We start from the raw sequence: 27122 nt of genomic DNA, 5'->3' as shown, positions 1-27122 counted from the left end.
GATGATGCAGTGGGCCCAGGGTAACCACAAAAGTCACTGAAAGTGGAAGAGAAGGGCAGTTGGGGTGATCAGAATGATGCGATGGAAGGTTCAGCCTGCCTTTGTTGGCTTTGGAGATGGAGGAAAGGGCCATGGGCCAAGGAATGTGGGCAGTCCCTAGCGTCTGGAAGGTGCAAGAAGATACTTACATCATCCTCTTTAGTTCCACCCCAAAAGTTAGTGCCTCCTGCATAGCTGGGAATGTTCAACACTGCTATTCCTTGCAGACTGGGGAGAGGAATATACTGCCCATCACACTGTAAGGTAAAAAGCTTAGAGGTTAGACAAAAAGAGCAAAACTGCTAGTTGGGAAGCCACTCGAATACCCAAGACAAAGGATGATGTCGGGAAGTGTATTGGTAATGTTTGCTTCTCCTGTAAATATATTCCTACACATTACCTTTCTCTTTTTTTTTTATTTTTTATTTTTTATTTTTTTAAATTTTTTTTAAAAGATTTTATTTATTTATTTGAGAGAGAGAGAATGAGAGACAGAGAGCACGAGAAGGAAGAGGGCAGAGGGAGAAGCAGACCCCCTGCTGAGCAGGGAGCCCAATGTGGGACTCGATCCCGGGACTCCAGGATCATGACCTGAGCCGAAGGCAGTCGCTTAACCAACTGAGCCACCCAGGCGCCCTCTCTTTTTTTTTTAATTAAAAAAATTTAAAGTGTATATTCCTATGGCAGAAGTTGTAACAGAAAACCGACTTAAAATAATGTTTTACCTCTTCTTTCTGTCAAAATCAGGCAGTACTTTTCTGGAGTTTTTTTCAGATCACTTAACGATATTCTCACTTGCATTATGGTCACCTTTGTGCTTATGTCAAGTGTCCTTTTGGAAGCAGGTTCAGTGAGGGCTTCTGGGTCCCAACCACCTCATCTAGCCCCTCTCTCACCTCCTGGTACTCTTCTCCTGCTCTGTAACTAACTGGTGGCTGGCCAGACTCAAAGCTGAGTTCCTCAAGTAGTCAGAACCAAAACCAAGGAAAGAAACACCATGCATGTCGGGAAGTATCTTAAATTCCGTGTCTCCTAATTAATCACTTAAATGAAAATTAAAATTACCACTTAAGTAGGGAAAAATTTTCCTCTGGCTGGTGAGTAAATTATACATGACAGGTAAGCAAATTCTTACTGAATAGAAGGTTTAATCCTTCATTTTAAAAGAGGACAGCTTGCAGATGTCAGACTTACAATAGATGTTATAGTTTCATTAATTCTTACAATAAAAAGTAATTAACATAACTTTATAAAACTCGCATTTTAATGCCTGATCGAAATGATCTCCAAACTTTAGAACAAATGAAAATCCAGTTTCAATCCATTTTTCAACCATTTAAAATAACTAAGAATATCTCATACTTGATTGTACTCCTTCACGCATTTTTTACATTTTCTTTTCTTTTTCATAAAAATACATTCAAAGGTTTATACTCTATCCCAGCACCTGCGGCCATTCCTGGCACACAGCTAATGCTCAGTGTGTATTTATTAAAGTGAACAAACATTAAGTATTGAGTAGAATAATAAACTTTTTCTGAATCCAATAAATTGAACAGGTATCTTTGTGTGCTTTAGAACAAGCTATTTAAATCATATAACTAACTTAAAGGAAATGGAAGAAATGCCAGTAACATCCATCTTAATTTCACAGCGATGATAAATCAAACCAGCTGATCATGCGCTTGTGCTCTAGAGGGGAAGGTATAATGAGTTTATCTTTACTAGGACATTTAGTTGATAATGAATGAGCCAGGCACTTCTGTAGTCCGCATTCCAGTGTAAAGATAACACCTAAAAAAATAATGCTCCTGTTTAATTTAATGAGCTGTAGACTTAAGATTTGCACACTTTTCTGTACCTAGGCTATACCTTAATTAAAAATATCTGGTTATAAAAAGATACAAGATAGGAAAGACATGTGTATCAGCATCAACCGTGAATCCTGGACCAACGGTGAAAGAAAATAAAATTCACAGAAGTTAATAGACTTTTCAGAGCCATGTCCCCAATCTTCTTTTTCCTGTTAGTGAAGGAGAGTAAATAACTTTTGCTGTCCTTAATTTCCTCTTTAAATTAGTAAAAACTACTAAAAAATTTCAATGTTCAAAATCTCTTTTACTATTGTTAGAATTGGAACAAACACACATTTAAATTAAAAGAGTCTTTATACTATGAATGTTTTCTCAGGGATTTGTGAAACGTCAGGCATTATAGAATTGGGCCAGAATTTGTCAACTTAAATGAAAAGATCTGTGGGAATTCATCAGAAATGCTCTCCTATAAATGTCCTCATCATGGCTCCACCTTCTCACGGAGCACCAGCGACTCCACAGAACCATCCACATTTCAGGAGCTAATGATAATGATAATTAAGTGTGTCATTCATATCCAGTGTCTAAACCTCCTTTAGTATGAAGTTGATAATCACCTCCATTGAGTGTTTAAGCACTTGAAGAGGCATTTAGGCCAAATTAGCTCTGCAAATGTAATTATTTTTCTAAGTAAGATAATCTGAACTATCTTTACTTCAAGATGAACTTACCTCAAGTTGAACCCTCTGTTCTAAATTCTTATACGATCTCTGTAACAACTCCCGGGTTCCAAGGACTCCATACCACATCAAGTTTTTAGTTCGGCTCCTGAAATAAATATTGGCAGACAATTTAATAGCTATTATTGATTTACTCTTTAAAGGCAGAGCGAGCAAAAGAGCTAATAAATGAAATTAAAGTGAAATTACCTTCATGTAATAACATTATTACTATTACCAAAATTACCTGCATTTTTCAGGGTGCTCCTCTCTCTTATTATTAAATTCTAATGAAATTTTTGCATCTAATCCAATCCCAAAGTAATTGTTCATGACACATTTTTCTGAATATCCATCTCTGTGATAATAAGGAAATGTACATAAAAGTCAACTTCAGATTCATAACAATTACAATTTGCACACAAAATAGCACTTAAAAGCATTTAAGCTTCCATGCCTTATAGATGAGAGTAAAACTTAGCAGGAATTATTCCCTAGTCATAGGCCATGTGCACAAGCCCAGAATATATATGTCATTTTTGGTACATATGATATAAAGGGATAGTGAACAAGGCAAAGCAGAGACAGAGTCATGGTAATGCTTTTCTATTAATTGTAATAAAACCTTAGTTCTGCTTCCTGTGTAAGACCCTCGCCAAACACACAAATGGGAGGGCCTTGCAGTCAGGTGCCAATGCTCTTTTTTTGATCACTAGAAATTTTTCTCCACTTGTACTCTTATCAATGGACAAATATTTACTGAGCAGTAAAATGACTAGATCCAGTCCATCTTCTGGGTGCTTTGGAAAGTACAAAGAAGTTTAAAATATGGTACTGTCTTTGAGGAGTGTCATTAGAGAAATGAGATATAACAAAAGCAAAATTTAATACAGAAGTAAAAGCTCATATTGAACTGCCAAAAAAAAAAGCCCTGTAGTTTTAAGAAGGGAAGAGATCAATGTGGGCCAGAAGCTTCTTGAAATAAATCAACCTAGAAGCTGGATGGGGAAAGATGAGATTTGGCAACACTGAGAAGAAAGGAGGAAAAAGGAATAGCAAAAAAAATGGTTATGAAGGTGCCGATGAATACAATATTCTAGGGGAAAGTAACATAGCTGTGCCTCATTTTGTCATAGGGTTGTGATCCTACACATGGGTCCTGTCCGGCCCATGAGACAATGGGCCGGACAGGACCCCTACCTCAGGAAGAGATCATGAAAACCACTGTGTTTCAAATGCATCAATGTACTCTTCGTTATCAACTTTTGGAATTTTCTAATGACCCTCTTTGTATGGGGGGCCAAATTTCTTGTAATGCATTGACAATGTTACCATTAGTATAAAGCAGAAACAAGAAAAGCCAAAACAAGGTATTTACAAAAATATTTTCTTACACTGAATCTGGATCTGGGTCAATAAATGGCGTTGCACCAAAAGGATCAATATTTGCTAGTAACATTTTGTTGATTATAGAACTCCCAGCAATTGAGGCAGCTAGTCCTGCTCTTAAACCTGGCCAGAAAAATAAAGATATACAGGATCACATATTAAGTAAAAAGACAGAGAAAGAGCCAGTGCATTGTTTTCAGGCCTAATCTCAGACACCTTGCCCCCAAAGCATGGTTTTCAATGTCTGCTCTTCTCATTAGTCAAAACTAAGAACTATGACATTGGTAATTACAAGATTTTTGAGGCTTCTTAGGATCTATATGTTGTCATAAAAATGTGGCAGATGAAGACCCAAATAAGAGTTTCTTTGTGACAGTTCCTCACTTACCATTCTAGTGATTCTATAACTTCAACAAATAAATATTACTTCCTTTGTTACAGTAAATAAGATGGTAGTCTATAAGGAATTTACAATAAAGGCTGAATTACCAAGAATGTCATAGAGTTACCACTTCCATACTCTCAAAGCATAGATAATAATATTCAATTAAAAATATTAATAGAGGGGCACCTTGGTGGCTCAGTCAGTTAAACATTTGCCTTCAGCTCAGGTCATGATCTCAGGGTCCTAGGATTGAGCCCTGCTTTGGGGGGGGGGGGGTCCCCGCTCAGCAGGGAGTCTATTTGTCCTTCTCCCTCTCTCTCTCTGCCCCTCCCCTGCTCATGCTCTCTCTGTCTCTCTCTCCAATAAATAAATAAAATCTTTGAAAAAAAATTAACAGACATACACAAAACTCAGTGTTGGTGTCAAGAGTACAAAAATATTAAACACAGGTATTTATGAATTTAAGAAAAATACAACTTTTATCTTACTTCCAAATATGTAAAACTTCAAGTTTATTTCAACAACTAGTTAGTTTTCTACAAGGTAGTTATGATGTTCGAAGCTAATTAATTTTATGATCTACCCAACTAATTGTTGATGCTAGAAGCATTGAACTCTGAAAAGAAGACAAAGTAATAGGGGCCTAAGAGAACAAACAAAAAGGAAAGAAGAGGGAGGAAAAATATGTCATGGAATTGAGAAACACTAAGCTATTAGAAAAAAAAGTCCTTGAGCAAACATTCTTTTCCTCAGCTGTGTGCTCGTCTTAGAAGATTATTATTCCTTATTTTAGCTACAAAGTTTAACTGATTATCAAATAATCAAGATGAATTTTATTCTGTCATTTAATTTCATAGTTTTGAACGGGCTATAGCATACTTAGTTATGCCAGTTTCTTTTATCTCTAAATAAGTGAATAAAGGAACAAAACAACTGTTCTGGTGAGGAAAATAAGAACAGTTTGGAGATGTGAAGAATCAAACTCCAGCTGCCCCAAAGAAAAGTATATTTTCTTTTTTTTTTTTACAATCTTTTATTTTTCATTTATTTTAGGAGAGAGAGCAAGAACAAGCACCAGGGGATGGGGCAGAGGGAGAGAGATTTTCCGCTCTAAGCGTGGAGCTGAAACCAGGAGTGGGAGACCTAACTCACTGTGCCGCCCAGGCGCCCCCAACAGAATAATATTTTAAGGCTAGCCATATTCACAGCTTTAGCCCAGACAGGTCATCCCACGGTTCCAGGTTTAAATAGAGATATAACCTCTGGACAAGGAGGCCTTTCCAGAATCAAGCATGTTCTGCATTTATCTTTTTTTATTTTAATATTTCATTGAGATATAATTAACATACCATAAAATTCACCTTTTAAAAAGTAAGTGTATAATTCAGCTGTTTGTAAATATATACACAAAGTTGTGCAATGATCAGTACCACCTAATTTAGAATATATTTTTTAAAGATTTTATTTATTTATTTGAGAGAGAGAGTGCACATGCGAACAAGCAGGGAGAGGGGCAGAGGGAGAAGGAAATGCAGACTCCCCATTGAGCAGGGAGCCCGATGCAGGGCTTGATCTCAGGACCCTGGGATCATGACCTGAGCCAAAGGCAGACGCTTAACCGACTGAGCCACCCAGGCGTCCCTAGAACATTTTTTTATTACCCTCAAAGAAATCCCATACCTGTTGGTAGTCATTTTCCTTTCCCGCCACTCCCCACATCCCCAAACCCTGGAAACCACTAACCTACTTTCTTTCCCTGTGGATTTGACTATTCTGGACATATTGTACAAATGTAATCACATAATGTGTGGCTTTTTATGTCAAGCTTCTTTCACTTGGCATAACATGTTAGGAGGTAATCATGTTGTGGCATTTACCAGTGCTTTGTTCTTTTTAAAGGCTGAATAACAGTCCACTGTATGGATACTGAACATTTTGTTTCTCCATCGACTGATGATTACTTGAGTTGTTTCTTCTATTTGGCTACTATGAATAATGTTGCTCTAAAACAATCATGTGCAAGGTTTTGTGTAGACATATATTTTTAATTCTCATGGGTCTATAACTAGGAGTTGTTTTCTGGGTTATATGTTAACTCTGTGTTTAATTCTTTGAGGAACTGCCAAACTATTTTTCCAAATGGCTGTACCATTTCATATTCTAACCAGCAATGTATGAAAGTTCCAATTTTTCCATGTCCTTGCCAATATTTGTTATTATCTGTCCTTTTTGATCGTAGTCATCCCAGTAAGGTAAAGTGGTATCTCACTGTGGTTTTGACTTGCATTACCCTGATGACTAATAATGGTGAGCATCTTTTCATGTGCATATTGGCCATTTGTATATCTCTTTGGAAGTGTCTACTCAGATCCTTTGCCCATTTTTAAATTGAGGTATTTGTCTTTTCATTGTTGAATTTTAAAGGTTCTTTATATATTCTGAATACTAGTCCCTTATCAGGTATGCCATTTACAACTCTTTTCTCCTGTCCTATGGATTGTCTCTTTCCTTCCTTCCCTCTTTCTTTCCTTCCTTCCTTCCATCCATTCATTTGTTCTTTTTGATTTATGAGAGAAAATAGTTTTTGTTTTTTGTTGTTTTTTCTTTGTTTTTAGACAGAGAGAGCGCGCAGTGGGGAGGGGCAGAGGGAGAGAAGAGAGAATCCATGTTGGGCGTGGAGCCCAATGCAGGGCTCAATCTCAAAACACTGAGATCATGACCTAAGCTAAAATCGAGAGTCAGACACAACCAACTGAGCCACCCAGGCGCCCCAAGAGAACAAAGTTTTATGGGAAACCACAACAACCCAGAATTTGCAAAAACTAAAAGTAAATGTACCATTTTGATGATGGCAGGTTATCAGTTGATCAGACCAACTACCCCTCCTCACTATGAGGGAAAATAGAAAAGCTGAGCAAAATGTAAAATGAATTCATTTGAAGATCATAAAGAGGTAGACCAATGATGAGGGCTTACCAGCTAACCATTAGAAAAGGAAAATGACTTAGTCAGGTGAGCCCAGGACTTAGGCATAGATTTTTTTTGGTTTTATTTTGTTTTTGGTTTTGTTTTGTTTTTACTTTTTATTTTATTGTGAACACTTAACATGAGATCTATCCTCTTAACAAATTTTTAAGTGTACAAGGCAGTACTGTTAACTATAGATACAACGCTGGACACAGCAGATCTCTAGAACTTATTCACCTTCCTTAACTGAAACTTTATGCATGCTGGCCTGTTCTTTGTAGGAAGGTTTGTTATAGGTCTAGTTGGATTTTCTATTCTTTTTTTTTTTTTAAAGATTATTTATTTATTTGACAGAGAGACGGAGAGAGAGAGCACAAGCGGGGAGTGGGAGAGGGAGAAACAGGCTCCCCGCTGAGCAGGGAGCCCAATGTGGGGCTTGATCCCAGGACCCTGGGATCATGACCTGAGCCAAAGTCAGCTGCCCAACCAACTGAGCCACCCAGGCGCCCCTGATTTTCTATTATTGAATCAGTTTTGGTAGTTTGCATATCTCCAGGAGTTGGTCCATTTCATTGAAGTTATCTAATTTGCTGGCATGTAATATTTGATAATTTTCCCTTATAATCCTTTCTATTTCTGTAAGGTTGTTAGTGATGTCTCTCTTCTATCATTCCTGATTTCGGTAATTCAAATCTTCTCTTTTTATTTCCTTGGTCTCTCTAGCAAAGGCTTCTCAATTTGTTAAGCTGATCACAGAATCAACTTTTGGTTTCATTGATTTTCTGTATTGATTTCTATTCTCTATGTCATTTATTTCCACACCAAACTGTATTATTTCTTTCCTGCTCATTGCTTTGGGTATGTTTGTTCCTCCTTTTCCAGTTTATTAAGGTGGAGAATTAGACTTTGAGATCTTTCTACCTTTTTAATATAGGCAGTTACAGCTATAAATTTCACTCTAAGCACTTCTTTAGCTGTATCAAGTAAGTTCTGGTGTGGTGTATTTTTGTTTTCATTTATATCAAAGTATTTAAAAATTTCTCTTGTGATTTTTTTCTTTGACCCACATATTTCCACGTATTTGTACATTTCCAAAATTTCTTTCTGTTATGGATTTCTAAATTCATTCTACTGTGGTAAAAAATCGTCCTTTGTATAATTTCAATCCTTTTAAATTTACTGAGAATTGTTTGATGGCCTAATATATGATCTATCCTGGAAAACGTTCCATGTGTATTAGACAAGAATGTATATTCTGCTGTTATTAGGTGGAGTGTTCTGTAGGACACCTGTTAGGTCTGCTTGTTTTATATTTTTTTCAAATCTTCTATTTCCTTGTTGATTTTTGTTTAGTTGTTCTATCCACTATCAAAAGTGCGATAATAAAATCTCCACCTATTATTATTGAATTGTGATTCACCTTGTAGGACAGACTGATTTTCAGGGTGTAATTTGGGATCCAATCGACTCTGGAATAAATCTGGAGCATTTTCACTAAGTCAAACAACTGGTACTTAAGGAGACATCAGAGGCATCTGTATTTTCCTCCTCCCCGGCTGCACATGTTCTTTGCTTTCCACTAGTACTAACCCAATCCCAAGGTCAATTCATCTCATCAGAGCTGGAATAGCTGTCTCAGATGTTACAAAAGGAAGCAATGTTACTAGCCTAAAAATGACAGAGAGACTTGTGGCTTTCAACAAAGAGGAAAGCTATGGAGATACCTAAGAGGTAGTGGAATATAGGATCAGATTTACCCTGGGCGCTTAATAACTGCAGATTCCTGGGCTGCATTCTAGTATAACTCAATTAAAATTTCTCAGGGCAGGGCCCCAAAACATGTATTTTAGTGCTTCGTAGGCAATTCTTACACACACACACACACACACACACACACACAAGTCTAAGATCTGGAGTCTGGTTGATAAGAGTGACAAGAACATTCTCCTAAAGGGACATTTGTCTCTAAGAACACATTTCTATAGTGCATGGAAATGAGTACTTAATACATTTTCACAGAAATACTTAAAAATACGCCATGTTTCAGAATCTATACTACCTGGGCAGATTATTCTGGTGTTGAGCACAGGGAGGTTTTCTTTGCTGGCTGCCACAGCTGGACCAGAGCCAGAGTCAGTTTGGGAACGACTTGCCCGGCCATCTGGAGACCGAGGTGCAGGTGCAGTTTTAACTGTTGGCAAAAAGTCCCGATTATAAAAAAAAAAAAAAAAAAAAGGTAATGATAAAGTTTTAAGAATAAGAAAGCCCTGATAAATTCAGGACGTAAAATAATTTAATGCACGTTTAAATCAATTAACAGAACTGAAAATATTACATTGTGTTTACCTATTCTTCTACCATTGTTTTCACTTCTTTGAGATTTACTGTATGGAGGGATTCGGCCACAGGTAGACGTCCTGATAGCTCATTTCAAACAGATGGAGATTAGTAGAAAATACAGGCCTACCATAATTAAAGGTCAGTAATACTCATAATTTGAATGTGGCCAACCCATATTTAAAGATAAAAAGAAATTTTGAAGACTGATGATTTTTGAAAATGGTACATATGTGTTATAATGTATACTACCAGTGTAATCCTTTTGTCATAAACGTTGGGTGAATGATCAAATTTAATTAATGTAATTCCCAGAGCTAAGATGTGAAACATGAGTAAACATTGTCTTCCATACAGGAAAGGAAAAATGGTATTTTTTTCAAATGAAACCAATATATGTTTTCCTGCACTTCTCAATTAACTATATATTCAAAACAAAATTTTGCCCAAAATAGGTCTATCATATTCTTTCAAATGTTCAATACATTTAAAAAATTATTCCAAAACAGAATTACTCTTAAAGTCAACAAAAAAAAGAGATTTAATTCTGTCTAAACTAGGGCAATTTAATGGAGAACAAATAGTATCTTTAACTAATTTAGGAGCTATTGGCAGGTGTTTAAAAAAAACAGTATTCCTCAAACTCAATTTAAAAATACTCAAAAATTTAATTATCTTTACTCTCCCTAAGACTAATTACAAACTAACCATATTAATCTTACACTCTCTTCTCTTTCTTCAAAAACAGTCCAGTTGCACTAAAGAAAAGTAGCAGACAGACACTTTTTTTTTTTGGACAGATGCAAGACCTGGAACTAATTTCTAATAAAAACAACCTTTTGATATTCATCTCTGATAAAAACCAGAGAGCATCTTAGTGACTAAGATTGATGTAACATTGCAGGTAACTAAATTAATGTTTCATGGTTCTTCTTAAACATAAGATCTCATTGATCATATTAATATACTGTATGGTACATCTCAGGCATATGAATCATTGCATAATTTAATAATACAATGAATGCTCTTCAAAAAGTAATGATTATTTAATACAGAAATACTTCTATTACTATTGATTCCCACTAAATCGGATTACTAGCTAGAAAATAAGATCAAATATTGCAACATTAAGGTATCCAATGTTGCAATATGTGTAAGTTTATGTCTATTTCAATATCAATATTTATAGCTGCATAATTTTATTTTTTAGTTTTCTTTGCAGACTACAATGGAAGTGTTCAGTTCATGAGAATGTAGTAAGACGGAATGGTAGCCAGTTGGAAAATCATTAGCAATGAGTGCTGGAAAGCCAATCCTCCAAAGAAACCATGCCTTATCTTAAGGGAAATGATCAAGCAGCATACTGTAAGAATGCCATTGTCAGCTCTGCTTAAGTCAGCTTTATTAATGGATGAAGACATACAAGTCCTGCTTATTAAACTCTAGATGAAGTAAGTTTGAGATGATACAATCAAGCTTCAAAAGATTTTGACAGGATGCAATGATAGATCCAAATCGAAAAGATAAAAGTTCATAGGGATGAGCATGTACTACTCTAATTAGGTTCTAATTAGGTTTAAAAAAAAATCACTTGCACAAAAATAAGAGGAGATCAGGTTTAAAGAGTATTACAATATAATACTTCATGCCAAGAAAAACTCTTGGGTAGTCCTTAGAACATAAAAAAATGTCCAGAATGAGTAGTGTATGGCTATCAGTGTGATATTATACTACAGACATATCAGGGGGATTGTGTTCAAAATGGGGCATCATATTGACCAATTGAGTGCAACCAGAAAAACTAAAAAGTTTGAAATCGAGTTAAAAATTGGTAAAAGAATTGAGGAGATAATGTGGAAAAGAAGATATAAGGTGTGGGAAGAGGACATGAGGCCATGAAAGCTGTTTTCAGTACCATTTAAGGGCTGTCACATGGCAGAGTTATCTTCAACACTGTGAAGAAATATATATGAACTTGCTTTTAAGCGACCCATAAAGGACCACACCAAAAGTCAGCAGTTGTTACTGTTACCATTATCATACATAAAACTTTATTAATTAGTGTGCCCATGGGTATAGATTTAAGGAAGAAAATATAAAGCTGAATATAAAGAAAAACCTTCTAACAATTAAAAGCTGATCTTAAGAATGGGATGTATCGAAAGTGAGTGGTGGGGCACCTGGCTGGCTCAGTCTGCAGAGCTTGCGACTCTTGATCCTGGGTTCGTGAGTTCAAGCTCCACGTTGGATGTAGAGATTACTTAAAAACATAAAATAAAATATCTAAAATGAACCAAAAAAAGAAAGTGAGTGGTCCAAAGGCTCAATGGCCATCTGTCAAGAGGGTTCTAAAGTATGCCTGTATTGGATTATATGCTGCAACAGGGATCTTTAAGGTCTATAGGGTGTAAGGTTGTAGAGTTGAGTTGTGTGCCGGAATAGGTACATTTCAAGTCTAAAAGGGCTACGGGTGTAGAATATGTATGCATTGGTTGTATGTCAGACATGTGAAGCTATAAGGTCTACTTTCAAAGTTTCTGAGAGTTTTACATTCCATTAAGGAGCATTCTTTTGAAGCTGATGTAATTAGCAGCCAAAGCAGTAGAAGGAGTAGCACTAGTAAAAGAATGACAGAATTTTCTAGGCACTCCCCATATACAACGTCTCCAACCTTCACAGCTAGTAGGCACATCATTATCCCCATGTTACAAATGAGGAAACCGCCGAGAAATTAAGCAATGTGCCCAAGTCTATATGTCATGAAAGTAAAGCAGGAACTTAACGATTGCAGTTCTGAGTTAATAGTGTTGAGTTTTCATTAGTACCATGCAATTATTTTCATATTATCTTCTCAGACTCATTAATACTTTAATTTCTGCTTTGCTTTATTCTAGTAAATGAATAATTATTCCCTTATACAATCTGAAATATTAAAAGTATAAATTCATCTTCACACTTAAAAGGTAGAGGAATAATTACTATTCTTCAAGTGACTACATATTAATTTCCTGGCAAATATGATTTCAGTAGAGATAGGGTTGTAATTAGATGTCCAATGATTTTGAAGATTAATTTAGCAATAAGAATTAGCAAACTGTCCAGGCTGATCAATGGAATTCAGGGGACTGCTCAATTATTTAAATGGCAAGTTCTGTGCATATGTGACATGCAGTTTTCACATAATTCTCAAAGGCATCTGTGGGCTAAAGACAGGTTAAAATATGCTGATTTAGGTGTTTCTTCCTTCTTCCTCAGGAAAATTAAGATATTTAGCCATGTTTGGTTCCATAATCCTTAGTTTATTATGATAATCTCCAGATTATACGACAAAAAGGGATGTGGGAGTACTTGACAATCATCTAAATGTTACCTTTATTATTTTAGTATTCATAAATATCTAAGCTTTAACTTTTGAAAAGCCTTGTTAAAAATAAAAATACAAAGTTTATTTCAAACTGAAAAGCCTTTTGAAAACTAAAAGCAGAGTCGTATTCTATTTAATTCCAAAATAATTAGTTTTCTTACCAGTTAATGACTCTTTTGCATCATCGTCTTTAGATTCTTCTTTAGATTCATCTGTTTCTGTACTATCATTATCGAATGACTGGTTAACTGGTTCACAGGGATGAACACTCTGGTCATCCATAACTTTAAGTAGTAAGTAGAGAAATATGTTTGGACAAGTAAAAATAAAATCCATAAATATTAATATATGCTTAAAAAGAAAAATGAAACATAAAGCAAAAGAAATTCCATATTCACAAATAAACAGTAACTGGTAATAAGTTTGGGGGTAATATCTATAAGTACTAGAGATTATAAAACTAAATATTTAAAATTGTAAAAATTGTATTTTTATCAGAAGAAAAAATAAAAGAATTCGAGAATGAAATACAAGTCCAACTACAAGTCACAACCTATGAAGTGTTTTCAAATATTAATTTTTTATGTTAAAGTTAACTTTAGTCCACTCCTAAAATTTTAAGAGAAGTATATACATTATATTCATACAAAAAATTAAAATACAGGCAGAACCTTTATAGACTCTTTAAAAAGCAACATAAACATTTAGGAAATGAATTTAAGAAAATATTTTCAAAGTAGTTTACAGGTTTGATTTTCTTTAAGAACTCAACAGATTCCAATTAGGTAAAAGATATTTAAAATTTTATAATTGTAACTTAAAGTAATTTTCAATGTTTCCAGTGTATTTTTATCTTTGAGATGTTATTTCATGTATCATTAATATGCTGATCCTCACATTAATATCATATGCAGATCTTACTAAAACAACGAAGAAGACTTAGTACAAATTTCATTCTGTTGGCCTTATCTTCTGTCCTGCCTGAAAATTTTGTGTGTGCGTACAGTCTGACCAATATTAAAATGCCACGATGCTTACAAGATAGGACTGCAGCTAACTTCTTCAAAAGCTAACTTTGCTCATGTGTACCTTTGCCGGCTTCTTCAATGACTTGTCTCACCGCTTTCTTTAAACTGTTTGCCCGCAACATTATTTCCTTTGGTTTGACAGCTTTCTGGGAGGGAGGTTTTGCAGGGTTATCCACGAGCTGTTCTTTGCTTTCACACAAGGATTCTTCACTGGAAGATTCCACGGTATCTTCTTCTACAATGAGAGAGTGGATGCCTGGGAGAACGGGGGCAGCCTGGGAATCTGCGTGTAAAGCTTGAAGCAGTTGTTCAAGCTTTTCATTTAGGACCGAACACTAAGGAAACAAAAATACAGCAATGAATATCCATTGGGTGGAAATGGAAAAGGACAATTTGAGTGAATCACTTCTGATTTTGGAGGAAAGATGCCTATATTAATATTTACCAATTAATTGGCTATCCATTGTAAATTATACTTTAGACAGCTTATAGACTAAATAATCATTTTGTGAAAGAGCACAATTATGTAAATTTTTATGTGTGCTTCCAGAATACTCCAACTCTACCATCTTTATATAATTATTTTTCCTTAAAAGAAAATCTCTATCATCTTTATATAGGTATTTTCCCTTAAAAGAAAAGAACAAACACTTCATTTCAAAGTGACACGTTCCACAAAAAACTTATGCAAAACTTATACAAAATATTGTGTAAGCTTTTTTTTTCCTAAAGTAATCGACGTATGGTACCGTTTTGAGCAACATAAACTGAAGGTCTGGCTGAGTCTTGGTAAGCTCTCCTTCAAAGCTTTGGTTGTGAAAGGGGTGAATGGTGTCTACAGGATTACTGGCTCAAAAAAAGAGCAAAAAGGAAAATGCACAAGGATAAAGAAGAAAAAGAAGATGCCGAAAGAAAAACATGCACTCTGCCCTTGTTTCTGTCTGCTTCTCTCGATTGACTAAGGGTAAATAAACATGGAGGGCTGAAGCTATTGCTAAGACTGCCCTAATACATCTTTTATCGCCACACAGGTTCCCATCCTTCCCTCCTCCATTTATTTGTCCTTGATGTCATGCTAAGACGAGGCTATAGCAGAAACAGTTAAGAGAAAAAAACATGGCTAGAGAAGTCTTCCGTTTTCTGAAGCGCTCCACAGAAGAGAAAAATAAGAAAAAAGAGGCTGAAAACATCAAATGTCTGTTTATTTCTATTTCCTTTTCCTTTCACTCAATTAAACCACCATCTACAGCATAAATCTGGAGATCATTCCTTTGCAAGCCCAAGAAAGCCAAACCTTTTGTAGGAATGCCCTGTCATGAACAAATGAAAGCAAAGAGAATAGCTTTTAAGGTTCTTACTTAACCTCAGAAAGCTCATAAAGGGGGAAAAAATCTATAAAGAAAAAGGCAAAGCAAGAAAATAGAACCCTGAAAGGGGCCAAGAACCATAATGTCTGGGGAACCCAAAGAACCATGCAAGGGGGGAGCCTGATGACCAGTTTCCCTGGAAATGGAAAGCCATTCCTCTCCCCACTGGAACACCAGCCGCCCAGCATTTTCCCCCATGTGACCCTGCTGCTGAGCATTTCTCCTTGGAGATGTCAATCTGTGGGAAAAGGGAGTTGATATAAAATTCAGGATGTCGGATGGTCTTCAGCAATGCGGTTTTCCTACATATTCCAGGGTAACTGTAAAATAGAATATATTTTAATCCCTTACATCTGATTCCAAAGTAGTTTTTCTCTTGATTTAAGATGTTTTGGCAAGAAAGTCACTTAATCAATTTAGCTGTGAAACAGTACAATGTTAAGGTTGTCAGTAAAAAACTTGCACGCCCTGGGGCACCTGGGTGGCTCAGTCGTTAAGCGTCTGCGTTCGGCTCGGGTCATGATCCCAGGGTCCTGGGATAGAGCCCCACATCGGGCTCCCTGCTCCGCGGGAAGTCTGCTTCTCCCTCTCCCACTCCCGCTGCTTGTGTTCCCTCTCTCGCTGTATCTCTCTCTGTCAAATAAATAAAATCTTTAAAAAAAAAAAAAACTTGCACACCCTGAAGGTGACCCCCTTACTTTACTGGCCACGGCGTCGGCTGCAACGGCGTTTTCCAACGTTTTTTCGTAGGCCTTCTCTACTTTGGCAACAAAGTCCTTTACAGTTTCACAGAGTATCCTTGGAGGAAAAGAAATTGTGCAATTCAGTAAACCCTTAGACTGGGTTGGTTTGATTTACAAACATATTTAAAAACAAGCACAATTAGGTAAACTGTCAAAGCATAGGGACCATTTGTATATAAAACCCACACTTCTACGTGTTGTGTAACACGTACTAGTAAGTTCCAGACATTCTGAATTACAAATGGAAATGCACACGAATAAAACTTTGCTCTGTGTAAATTAAATGCTCGTCGTTCTAAGGTCATAACAAGCCTTTCTCAAATATTTAAATTAAGCTCTTGAGAAGAGTATTTGTAGATCTCATTAAAAAAAATAAGCATTATGTTCAGTTAGCCAACATATAGTCCATCATTCGTTTTTGATGTAGTGTTCAACGATTCATTAGTTGTGTATAACACCCAGTGCTCCAATAAAAAAAATTAAAAAAATTTTAAAAACCACACAAGATATTACTAAAAAAAATAAGTATTATCTCCAGCACCTTACATATTTTCATAAGAGAACTTGCAATGTTAAAAAAAAAAAGGATAAATTTGTCACTTGATGTTGTCTGTCACTCTACTATTCATGATCCAGGTATCCTGAAAGTATATTGTTCCTGAAGAGGAAAGGGATTGTGTAAACAACCTGCCACTTGAATTGAGTTACAGTCTCCGTAAATCCATTCGTTTTTTTCCTTAAGGTAACCAGTACAGTCATATGCAAGATTAACTTAATTTAGATCTTGTTAGTGTCAACAATATATGGTTTACTTGTTTGTTGCTTTTAATTACATTTGGTTTCTTTGCAATAGAAATAGATCAAAAGAAAAAATAATCTGAAACCCTAACATTAACTAAAATCTGTCTTTCAGAAGTCTTTGGGACTGGTGCTGGATTACAAACAACCCAACAGAACGGTATGTGACCAGTTTTCTGTAGCAAGGGCTAAAAGTGATTCTGAGGGGCGCCTGGGTGGCTCAGTTGGTTAAGCGACTGCCTTCGGCTCAGGTCATGATCCTGGAGTCCCTGGATCGAGTCCCGCATCGGGCTCCCTGCTCGGCAGGGAGTCTGCTTCTCCCTCTGACCCTCCTCCCTCTCATGCTCTCTGTCTCTCATTCTCTCTGTCTCAAATAAAAAAAAAAAAATCTTTAAAAGTGATTCTGAAAACAAAATCAGATGATATTAAAATAATAATATTTCTCTTTATTATGGATACAGACTAAGAAATTTGAAGGAAAAAAACCCAGGTTCCAGCAATTACTTTTTTTCTATTAAACTCACAATTTTCTCTGTTACGTGAGTGACATAATGATTATGTTTCCAGATATTTAAATATTATGACATCAAGCCATTCAGTAGATACAGTACACACACACACTCCAAACCTTCACATTTATCATCTAAAAAATAAATGAATTATTCCTAAGAATTTTTGTTTTCTTTGTTGTTTTTTGGTAACCATTTCTAGATTTTTACTTGGACAAAAAGTAATATTTCCTAACCTTCAACCTCTTTGTTGGCTTTTTACTCCAGAGGCTCTAGCTTACTATTAGAGATGCATTCATGTGCTTTACCTCAAGTTTTGTCTTCTTTGTTCATGTATACTACTTTTATGGACCTTCTTGAAATATTAAGTCAAGCTGTCATGAAATTTTTTCTATGAACTTTACTGAAAGTTTCTCTAAAATGTCCCACCTCTGAGGAGAGGAGACACTGACCGTCCTCCCACTCTATGTAACTCTAAAATAGAGGTTTTCCTTGCTATTATTACAACACTTTGTTGATATAATTTTCTCCTGTGAAATTTATGAAACTGCATATGCCATAACATTACCATAGCTACTTTTGCTGGTATTTTACTAACTCCTAGGAACAGAGCCTGTTTGTCCATCAGTCTAGGAATGAAAGGGGCAACAAAGGTGCCGTGATGCTCAGGCAGATGGAGGCTGAAGGAATAGAGTATGATTCTGTGTTAGAGATTACTTGCCATGTAAGTTGTGGGAGGGTTCAGAAGAAATGGTCTACCTTAGGATCCAATAAGTTTCATACTCCAGAAGACATAAAATATTACACTCTGGAGAAATGAACTAACTTTTTATTATACCAAAATAGTGAATGTAGAATTCTTAAAATTGAAATAAAATGTACACCTAAAAATAGCATGATTTCTAATCATACCACCTGGGAACTTGCAAATTGGAGAAAAACAATTTTAAGATGTATTTGCTATGATAACATGGAAGACATTCTCCAACTGATACAGTTTTCTACTTTAATGCATAAAGACATCTGGAAAAGACGTGCAAAAATCAAATAAATGGAAGTGGAATGTGGATTTTCCCATAGGGCTATAAAAATGTTTAATCCCTAATTATATCTTAAACCAATGTTAGTCATAATTTTGACAAGATATTTCCAAGCATTTTATTTCTTTAATTTTGTTCTCTTCCTTCCAAGTTGAGTACAAATATGCAGTTGATATTGCACCAAAAATTCAGTTGAAGCTAACAAAAGTCCATATTTAGCAAGCTTGATGATTTCCACTATCACTGCAATTATATTGTATTCATGAGATCTATACTTTTTATCACTAGTAGCAGTATCTTCATTTATCATTCATTTATCTTCATTTTCCACATATTTTTTAATAGGGGCAAATGACAAAATATGCAAACACTACACTAAGAAAAATATGGCGATGGTGCCCAAACGGATGCACATACTGGCAGGCAGGGGTCATCCTATAAGAATCTGAAAAATTCATTTTCCATCTGATGTAAAAAAGTTCCAATCAGAAATTAAAGATGATTTACAAGTATCTGTGCATAATCTTAGCTATCTCTGTGCTCTGAGGAAACACTCTAACAACTACGTATCTTACCTCACCTATTCAATGGGGGAGGGGGGGGTTGCCTAAATTATCTCTAAGATAGATACCAAATCTGAAATTCTGTGGTTCTATGAGAATAGTTCCAATCTTATTTTTCCTGGCGGATGATCTCATTTTCTAAGTTTTGTCTACAGAACAAATTGCATTTATTTAATAACTTTGCTTTGTATTTTTATTAATAAGTGACACTTATAATTGCTGACTAATGCTTCTGATTCTCAGAAGGTAACTCATGTTACCATACCAAACTGACAAAATTTCAAAATCAAAGAAATGCTGACATTATGTTGGTTAACCCATAGTAACTACATTAGTTAACCTACATATTAGCTATGCTAATGGAATATAGCTTTTCCATCAGTATTTTCAGCTTTTTAAAAAGAGTTAAAACAGCTTAAGCTACTGGGAATTACTATTTAATAAAACAAATATAAACATGCACTGAGAGGGTTAAAACATTCTGCCTTAATAGTGTATCATTTAACAAGTAAATGGCATTATCAAAGGAAGGGAATTCTTTGTTATCTAGGTGGTGGTTACAAGAATATGTATGTGAACACGTGTATGTGTGTTCTTCTTTCTCATCACTAAGCTGTACCCTTATGATTTGGGCACTTTACTGTGTATATATCATCCCTCAATAACAAAAAAAAAACTTTTTTAAGCAGGGAGAGCTATTATAGATTTTACAAGTCTTTAAAATACCTATAAACCAAATGCAGTATCTGAACCTTGTTTGGATTTTGATTTGAACAACTCAACTGTTTAACAAAAACTTTGAGATAATTAGGGAAAATGGAACATGGATTGAGGAATATAGATAGTCTTAGAGAATTGTTACTAATTTTATTAAACTTTTTAATAAGACTATTAGGTATATATACTGAAAGAACAAAATGGTTTCTGGGATTTGCTTAGAGATACTATAGCAAAAGAAAGTGGGAGTGGACGACAAAATTTTGATAAATACTGAAGCCACGTGATGGGTATGGTGGGAAACCATTATACCAGTCTCTCTACTTTTATGTATGTTTGAAAATGTTAATAACAAAAATTAAATTTAAAATAATGCCATATTACCGGTACAAATTTACTACATTTTGTCCTTTCTTTTCTCTTGGACCTCTTTATGGCAAATCTCCTAAAATTTTAATCTGGAGTTATAAAGACAGGACAGCTGGGCAGACTGGGAGCACAGATGAGTGACAAGAGGGGACCAGGGGTGGAATAGAATCTGTTTCAAGGCAAATGAGCTCGTCAGAGAGAAATCCAAAGCTAAAGCTAATAGTAGAGCCTAGACAAAGACCCAGGCAAAGGTCGGGGCGCCTGGGTGGCTCAGTCGTTAGGCGTCTGCCTTCGGCTCAGGTCATGATCCCAGGCTCCCGGGATCGAGCCCCACATCGAGCCCCACATCGGGCTCCCTGCTCAGCGGGAAGCCTGCTTCTCCCTCTCCCGCTCCCCCTGCTTGTGTTCCCTCTCTCGCTGTTTCTCTCTGTCAAATAAATAAATAAAATCTTAAAAAAAAACAAAAAAAGAGCCAGGCCAAAGTCAAACAAAAAATTTGAATGTAATTGATTAAAACATGAGATGATGATACCATAATTTAATATAGCACTCTGTAGTTTATAAGCTCTATATTTATTTCATAAATCAACTTAATTCTCTCAACAGTTCCATGAGGGAGAAAGGACAGGCATGCTTTCCATTCTTACACTTGATAAAACAGACACAGGCCACAAAGCTACCAAATGGTTGAATCTCAGCTAGGACCTCAGATTTACTCCTACTTGGTGCAACATTGTGATTTACTCCAGTGGTTTTCAAGCTGTTTTCCAGAAACACTTCAAAGATTCTGCAAATACTTGATTCAAATTTCATTTAGAAATATAAGATACAATTTTTTTACATGCTCAAATAATCATTAGAGATATTAGAGACAAATAATATACTAGCTTCTACTTTAGAATTCACATTTTTTGTGCAAATCTTAGACCATATTTGATGCAGTTTCCAGTTATTTCTATATTTTATTTCAGTTACATGGCAGTAAGGAAATAAGATACAGAAATAACTAGAAACTAGAAACATCAAATGCAAAATTATAACTGTCATCTATAATTATAGCTTAATTTTTCTCATAAATGACTAATAATTTAATCCTGTCCCATTTATTAATGACAACAAAATAGATTTTTAATCTTTTAAATATTGGAATTCTACATAAGATTTAACGAAAGACAATGTTAAAAGTCAATTATATCTCAATTAAAAACATGTAAAAATGTAGAGAAGGCAGTAATCAAACACATCAAACACATGCAGGCCAATATTAAGGATTCACTGACATCCAAACTATGAAAGGGGCCAGATAAAATATTTACTTAACTGCATCAAAGAATAATTCTTTTATAACTTGTTATACTTTTAAAAAGTTTCCATTTCAGTTTTCCATCTTTTCTAGCAAGATCTTCTAAATGTCCTATAAAAAAAGCATTTGATTCATAGGGCAAGGGTGGCAAATGCAAATGTTTTCCTTGTAGAAAGAGCTTAGGAAGTACCTAAGGAATGGCTTTGGTATATAAATTTGCCCCAAGATGAGGAAGACAATAGGGAGTGCTGAGGCCTGGGACAAACTGGAGATTTCCACATTTCACCGTAAGGCAATACAATTTGGTCAGAAAACGCCCAACCAAACAACAGCGACAGAAAACCAGCAGCAGCACTCTGCGTCAAACACCGTGTCTGCAGCCCACCTCTCTGGGCAACCAGGGTGCGCCCCTGACTTAAGCTCCTCAACAGCTCCTATCGCTCAGCCCTGTTTCCTATCCCTGGGGCTTATGGCATCAAAAGCAACTGTCACTACATTTATACTTGTCACAAGCAAATCTGTTTATAATGATTTATCTTGTCTTCCCTTGATTCTCTACAAAGTAAGTACATAATATACTAAAGTTGGTGTATTTTGCCCCCACCACTTCCCTAATCCCTCACTCTCTTTCTTTCCTTCTTCTTTTTCTCCTCTTTCTGTATAAGAGTAATATTTCCTTGCTAAGCCAGAATCCCAAAGCATACTTTTACCCTTGCTTATCAGTTGAAAATGTCAGTGGGTTTCACCCTTCCCTCTAGTTGACTTTCTAGGTCTTGGGACATCAGTATGGGATGCTTTAGAACTAAATTCTACATTCCAGGCAGGCAACATTTGGGATAATAAAATCAAGTAGCTCTGGCTCCATGTACAGAATCAATTTAACTAAAATCTGATAACTTTGAATTAAAATATAATTATGTAATTTAAACATGCTGATAAATGTCATTTGGAAAAATCTCTTCAATATTTTCCCTTTCCTGAAGTAGACAGTTCCTAAAGAGTAGTGTTTATGGAAATAATAAATGATAGTGAAATGTGTTTTCATATTATAATTAATCATAAATACTTCTTTATTTATTTTTTATTTTATTTATTTTTAATTTTTTATTTAAATTCAATTTAGTTAACAGATGAATGCTTCTTTAAATAGGAGCTTAGATTGATTAAACTCTAAACACTTACCAAACCATTCTGATAAAAATGTTTCAGATTAAGCATTCAAAAAAAAAACCCCTCTAAATATATACTCCACTGCAAATAAGATGCTAAAGTGATTTAAAAAAAAAGTGCAAGTTTAGTATATCTAATTCTGTAAGCTACTTCACAGATTTTTTGGGGAGGAAAAAAAATCACAAAAAAGTGACATAAATGGTAGGAACGAGCATTTTCACCATATAACTATTTCATGGCTTCAACTCCATCACTCACTTGGCAGATGATATGATCACGGCATGTTCATCAGAATTGAGGATTTTTGTAAGATGAGCTGCGACAGAGTCCTCATAAATTGTCATCTGAAAACAAACAAAAAACCCCTATACTGTATTATTGTTTCTGGCATTTATACCGCTCGGTTATTACTGCTTCTAAAATGGGACTGTTCAGGACACACGTGACACAGGGCAATGAATATAATGACATATACAAAAGAGTTATCATAGGAAATAAATAAAACTTCCTTTCTGTAAAAGGCTTTTCGCTTCTGAAACTCCTTAATCGATAGTCTTTAAAAAAAATCCATAAAATTCATTAAATTAAAAAAAATGTCGAATAGCTGAATAGATAAAGAACCCCTGCGAGTCGGCACAAAAAAGTGCCAGACGACCTAATGAAAAATGAGCAAAAGGCTAGAAATTTAAAGAGGAAGATATACCAATGGACTACCACCAACGACAGGTGATCAAGCTCATCAGCCATCAGGCAAACACAAACCAAAACCACAACGTGGTTCCACCGCGTCTGCCAGAAGAGCTACAATGAAAACAAAAGCAGCAACTAGGCCTGGGAAGAGCCAAACACTGGCGAGGTTGTGGAGGAACAGAACTCTCATTCGCTGCCGCTCCCGGTAGGAGAGTAGGAGTTGATACAAATACTCCAGAAAGCTGCTGGGTGTCTATCAAAGCTGAGCATACGCATATACCGTAAGACCCAGCAATTCCATTCCTACATATGTATATACCCTCAAAGAAATGCGATGGGCGTTCACCAAAAGACACGTGCTAGAAAACGTTCACAGCAGCCTTCATTCAATAGTAGCATGGATAGGGGCGCCCCAGTGGCTCAGTCGGTTAAGCGTCTGCCATCCGCTCAGGTCATGATCCCGGGGTTCTGGGATTGATCCCCGCCTCGGGCTCCCTGCTCAGCAAGGGAGCCTGCTTCTCCCTCTCCCTCTGCCTGCTGCTCCCCCTGCTTGTGCTCTCTCTCTCTCTGTCAAATAAATAAATAAAATCTCTAAAAAAAAAATAGCAGCATGGATAACAGATTGTAGCCTATCTGTGCAAGGGGGTACTATGGGGCAATGAGAATGCTGTGATTTACAGCTGTGCCACAAGATGGATGAATCTCCCGGACGTCATGTTGAATGAAAGGATTCAGAGAAGGGCTGCTTACAAAACGATTCATTTCATAAATACAGAAACAGACAAAAATAATCTATGATTTTAGAAGCCAAGAGAGTGGCTCTTGGGGTGGGAGGTGGGGGTGGTGAATGGAAAGGGGCATCGGGGAGCTCGTGGGGTGCTGGTAATGCTGCCTTGTGATTTGGGCATTCATGACATGGGTTCATTTAGCTTGTGGAAAATTAGCAACTGTACATTTATGATCTGTGCGCTTTTCTGTATGTAGAATTCAATAAAAAGTTTTTTAGAATGCTGAATGCACTGTTCTACAACCATGTAAATAAATCTCTCTCTCAGAGAAGGAAGGGATCAAAATGCTCAGGGAGTCCTATGTCCCCTTTTCTGTGTGACTCAAAATTTAACATCCTGTTGAAAGAACACATCTTCCTAATAAGTAAAAATGTGCACAATATCTAAACAGCCTCAATTCAGAGCCTTCCATCAAACGTCTGCCTCAAATATATACCATGTCCTACAGCTCAAAAATTTCCAGTGTAAACCACCTGCTCTATTCAAGCTGCCTCCTGTGCTCTTCTATTCTACTCAGATGTCCTTTCATTGCTTCTTACCCATTAGCATCAGTTTATCCAGACTTAAATGAAGATCCAATGACCAACCACCCCTCCTTTAAAGCCTTCCTGACTAGCATCTTCCGAAAGAGATCTCATTCCCGATTTCCATCCAGTTCCACCACTGGCTAATCAGTATGTTAGTCTTTTGAATTTGAATCTTACTTTCTTCATGGGCAGAAAGACAAGAGGGGGGAGATCCTCAAAGCCTCACACAATATTGTGTTCACTTGCAAATCCACTTCACTCATTTTCTAGTCTGAACATTAAAAGCTGCATCTTTACAGTCAAGATCAGAAAAATGAAAATATAACTTTTTAAAAAGCAATGAAGGGAAATATTTTTCAAAAAGACAGTTTTATTTCTTTTCCCTATAGGACAGATTGTCATAAAGCCTAAGAAGGTAGGGAAAATATTTTATCTTTTTTTTTAAAAAAGATTTTATTTATTTATTTGACAGAGAGAGACACAGAGAGAGAGGGAACACAAGAAGGGGGAGTGGGAGAGGGAGAAGCAGGCTTCCCACAGAGCAGGGAGCCTGATGCGGGGCTCGATCCCAGCACCCTGGGATCACGACCTGAGCCAAAGGCAGACGCTTAATGACTGAGCCACCCAGGCAGCCCAGAGAAAAATATTTTAAACTCTCATTAATTCCATTTGAAGGTACATGTAAAAATTCAAGTTTTTTTCCTTTAAAAATAACCAAAGGCAAAGAATACAACCTCTTCCAGAGGTAAAAGAAATAACCTCTCTGTCCAAAGATAAAATTATTGATGTCATTTATTAATCTATTATGTAGTCACGTAGAGTCAGGAAGTTAAGGTAATAATAATAATTATTTTTATTGTGTATCAGGCACTGTGATTAAGCATTCTGCATGTATTTATCCCATTAATTGTCCTGTTTCACGGCCAAGGGGCGTTAGGCTCAGGAGAGTTGACCAGTTGGCCCAAGACCCACAGCTAATGAAGAAAAGACAAACTAGGGGGCTGGGTCTGTGGCTTATCCCACCATACTGCCTCCCCGACCCCGCAGCAAGTCTTGGTCTTTGGTTAACACTGTTTGTCAAATATAAGTTTTGTCATTTCTCAAGTGTATCATTATAACAGCCTGGTAGTTGGGATCTCTATCTCTCTCCTCCTCCTCTCAAACCATTCTCCACTTCATGACACAGTGATTTTTTTTCTAAAACGGAAATCTGATCATGACACATCTCTGCTTAACATGTCTGAGGGGATTCCCCCCACGCTTACATTTCAGATAAAGTCAAAACTCTTCAGCTAGCAAGCAAGACCTTCCATAATTCCCAGGATTCGCCATGATCTGAACCCTTCTTCTCTCCCCTGTCACGTCTTTTGATGCTCTTCCCTTTCGCGACCCGCTCTAACATGCCAGTATTACCTGAAGTGACCCGAATGTACCAAGGTCCTTACTATCAGGTTCTACGCCATGCTCTTTCTCAACTGGCTAATTCCAACTTCTCTTTTTTTGTGCTGAAAACCCAGCTTAGGTACAACCTCCTCTGTAAAGACTTCACTGAACTTGCCAGACAAAGAATCCTCTCTTCTGTGCAACCATTATACCCTGGAGAGAACTTAAACATAACTGATCATTTATTGTCTGTCCCTCCCAATAGAACAGAGATTCTCCAACTTTCTGGCCTCATCGCATCCTTAATGTCTGAATGATTTTGTCACAATACCCCTAGGCCAAAAGGAATACCTAACAGTAGTTAAGTACAAACAACTTAATAAATATTTATGTCCTAACAACTTAAGAGCCCTTTGAAAAAATAATAAATATAATTTAAAAGAAAAAACCGTATCTTATTTCATTCTTAAATAACTAGCTGTGAGCCTGTCGGCACTGTATACATCTCAAGCCTTGAAATCAAATTGGACGATAACAACCTTAATTCCTATTCAACACTAATTGTTGTGTGGTGTTTGCTTTTTATCACAGTGACTACTGAAAACCCAAGCTTCACAAAAATATGATGTCATCAAAAGGAATGTAGTGCAACCTAATGTTTAAGCTGTCCTTTAAGCTAGCAGTCTGTATGGTGTCCAATACATTTGGACAAGCTAGTAGTCTGTATGGTGTACAATAGATGCTGAGTATTACAATTAAATTTTCTTTGAAATTTAAAAATATCTCATGGTAGCCCTTGGGGCTCACCATGATGTCCTGAGATCCCTGCACACAGCTTAGGAACCACTACCCTAAGATGACTGAAGTGGGAGGGCAAGGCCTTTATGTCCACTCCCAGATACCAATAGGCATTTAATATTGTTAAATTTACGAACAAATAAAGTTATAACATCTTAGCATGCTGTAACGAAGCAGCTAGGAAACAGAAAGAACTGGGGGGAGAGAAGTTTCGGTAAGAGTAAATTTAACAACAAATTAATAGGAAGAATTTCATTTCCAGAGATTTGAGGCCATTCTCTCCCATTTTCGGGGAGTTGTTGGAGATACAGCAGC

General features: G+C 36.3%; 1 protein-coding gene across 2 annotated transcripts in view; it reads right to left on the bottom strand.

Annotated features, from left to right (window-relative positions):
• DGKH (diacylglycerol kinase eta) overlaps positions 1–27122 on the bottom strand; it is a 162231-nt gene that overhangs the window by 18176 nt on the left and 116933 nt on the right. For both annotated transcript variants that reach the window (XM_021697865.1, XM_021697866.1), the window contains exons 13-21: positions 22880–22965; positions 16108–16207; positions 14104–14377; positions 13176–13298; positions 9373–9504; positions 3967–4084; positions 2820–2930; positions 2585–2681; positions 189–296 (exon numbers count right to left, since the gene is read on the bottom strand). In XM_021697865.1, coding sequence (XP_021553540.1) covers positions 189–296; positions 2585–2681; positions 2820–2930; positions 3967–4084; positions 9373–9504; positions 13176–13298; positions 14104–14377; positions 16108–16207; positions 22880–22965 — 1149 coding nt within the window. The remainder of the gene's footprint in view (positions 1–188; positions 297–2584; positions 2682–2819; positions 2931–3966; positions 4085–9372; positions 9505–13175; positions 13299–14103; positions 14378–16107; positions 16208–22879; positions 22966–27122) is intronic.

This window comes from Neomonachus schauinslandi, chromosome 3 (genome assembly GCF_002201575.2).
Source record: "Neomonachus schauinslandi chromosome 3, ASM220157v2, whole genome shotgun sequence".
Classification (NCBI taxonomy): Eukaryota; Metazoa; Chordata; class Mammalia; order Carnivora; family Phocidae; genus Neomonachus; species Neomonachus schauinslandi.
Note: the sequence above shows the minus strand (reverse complement) of the source record. Positions and strands in the feature narration are given on the sequence as shown.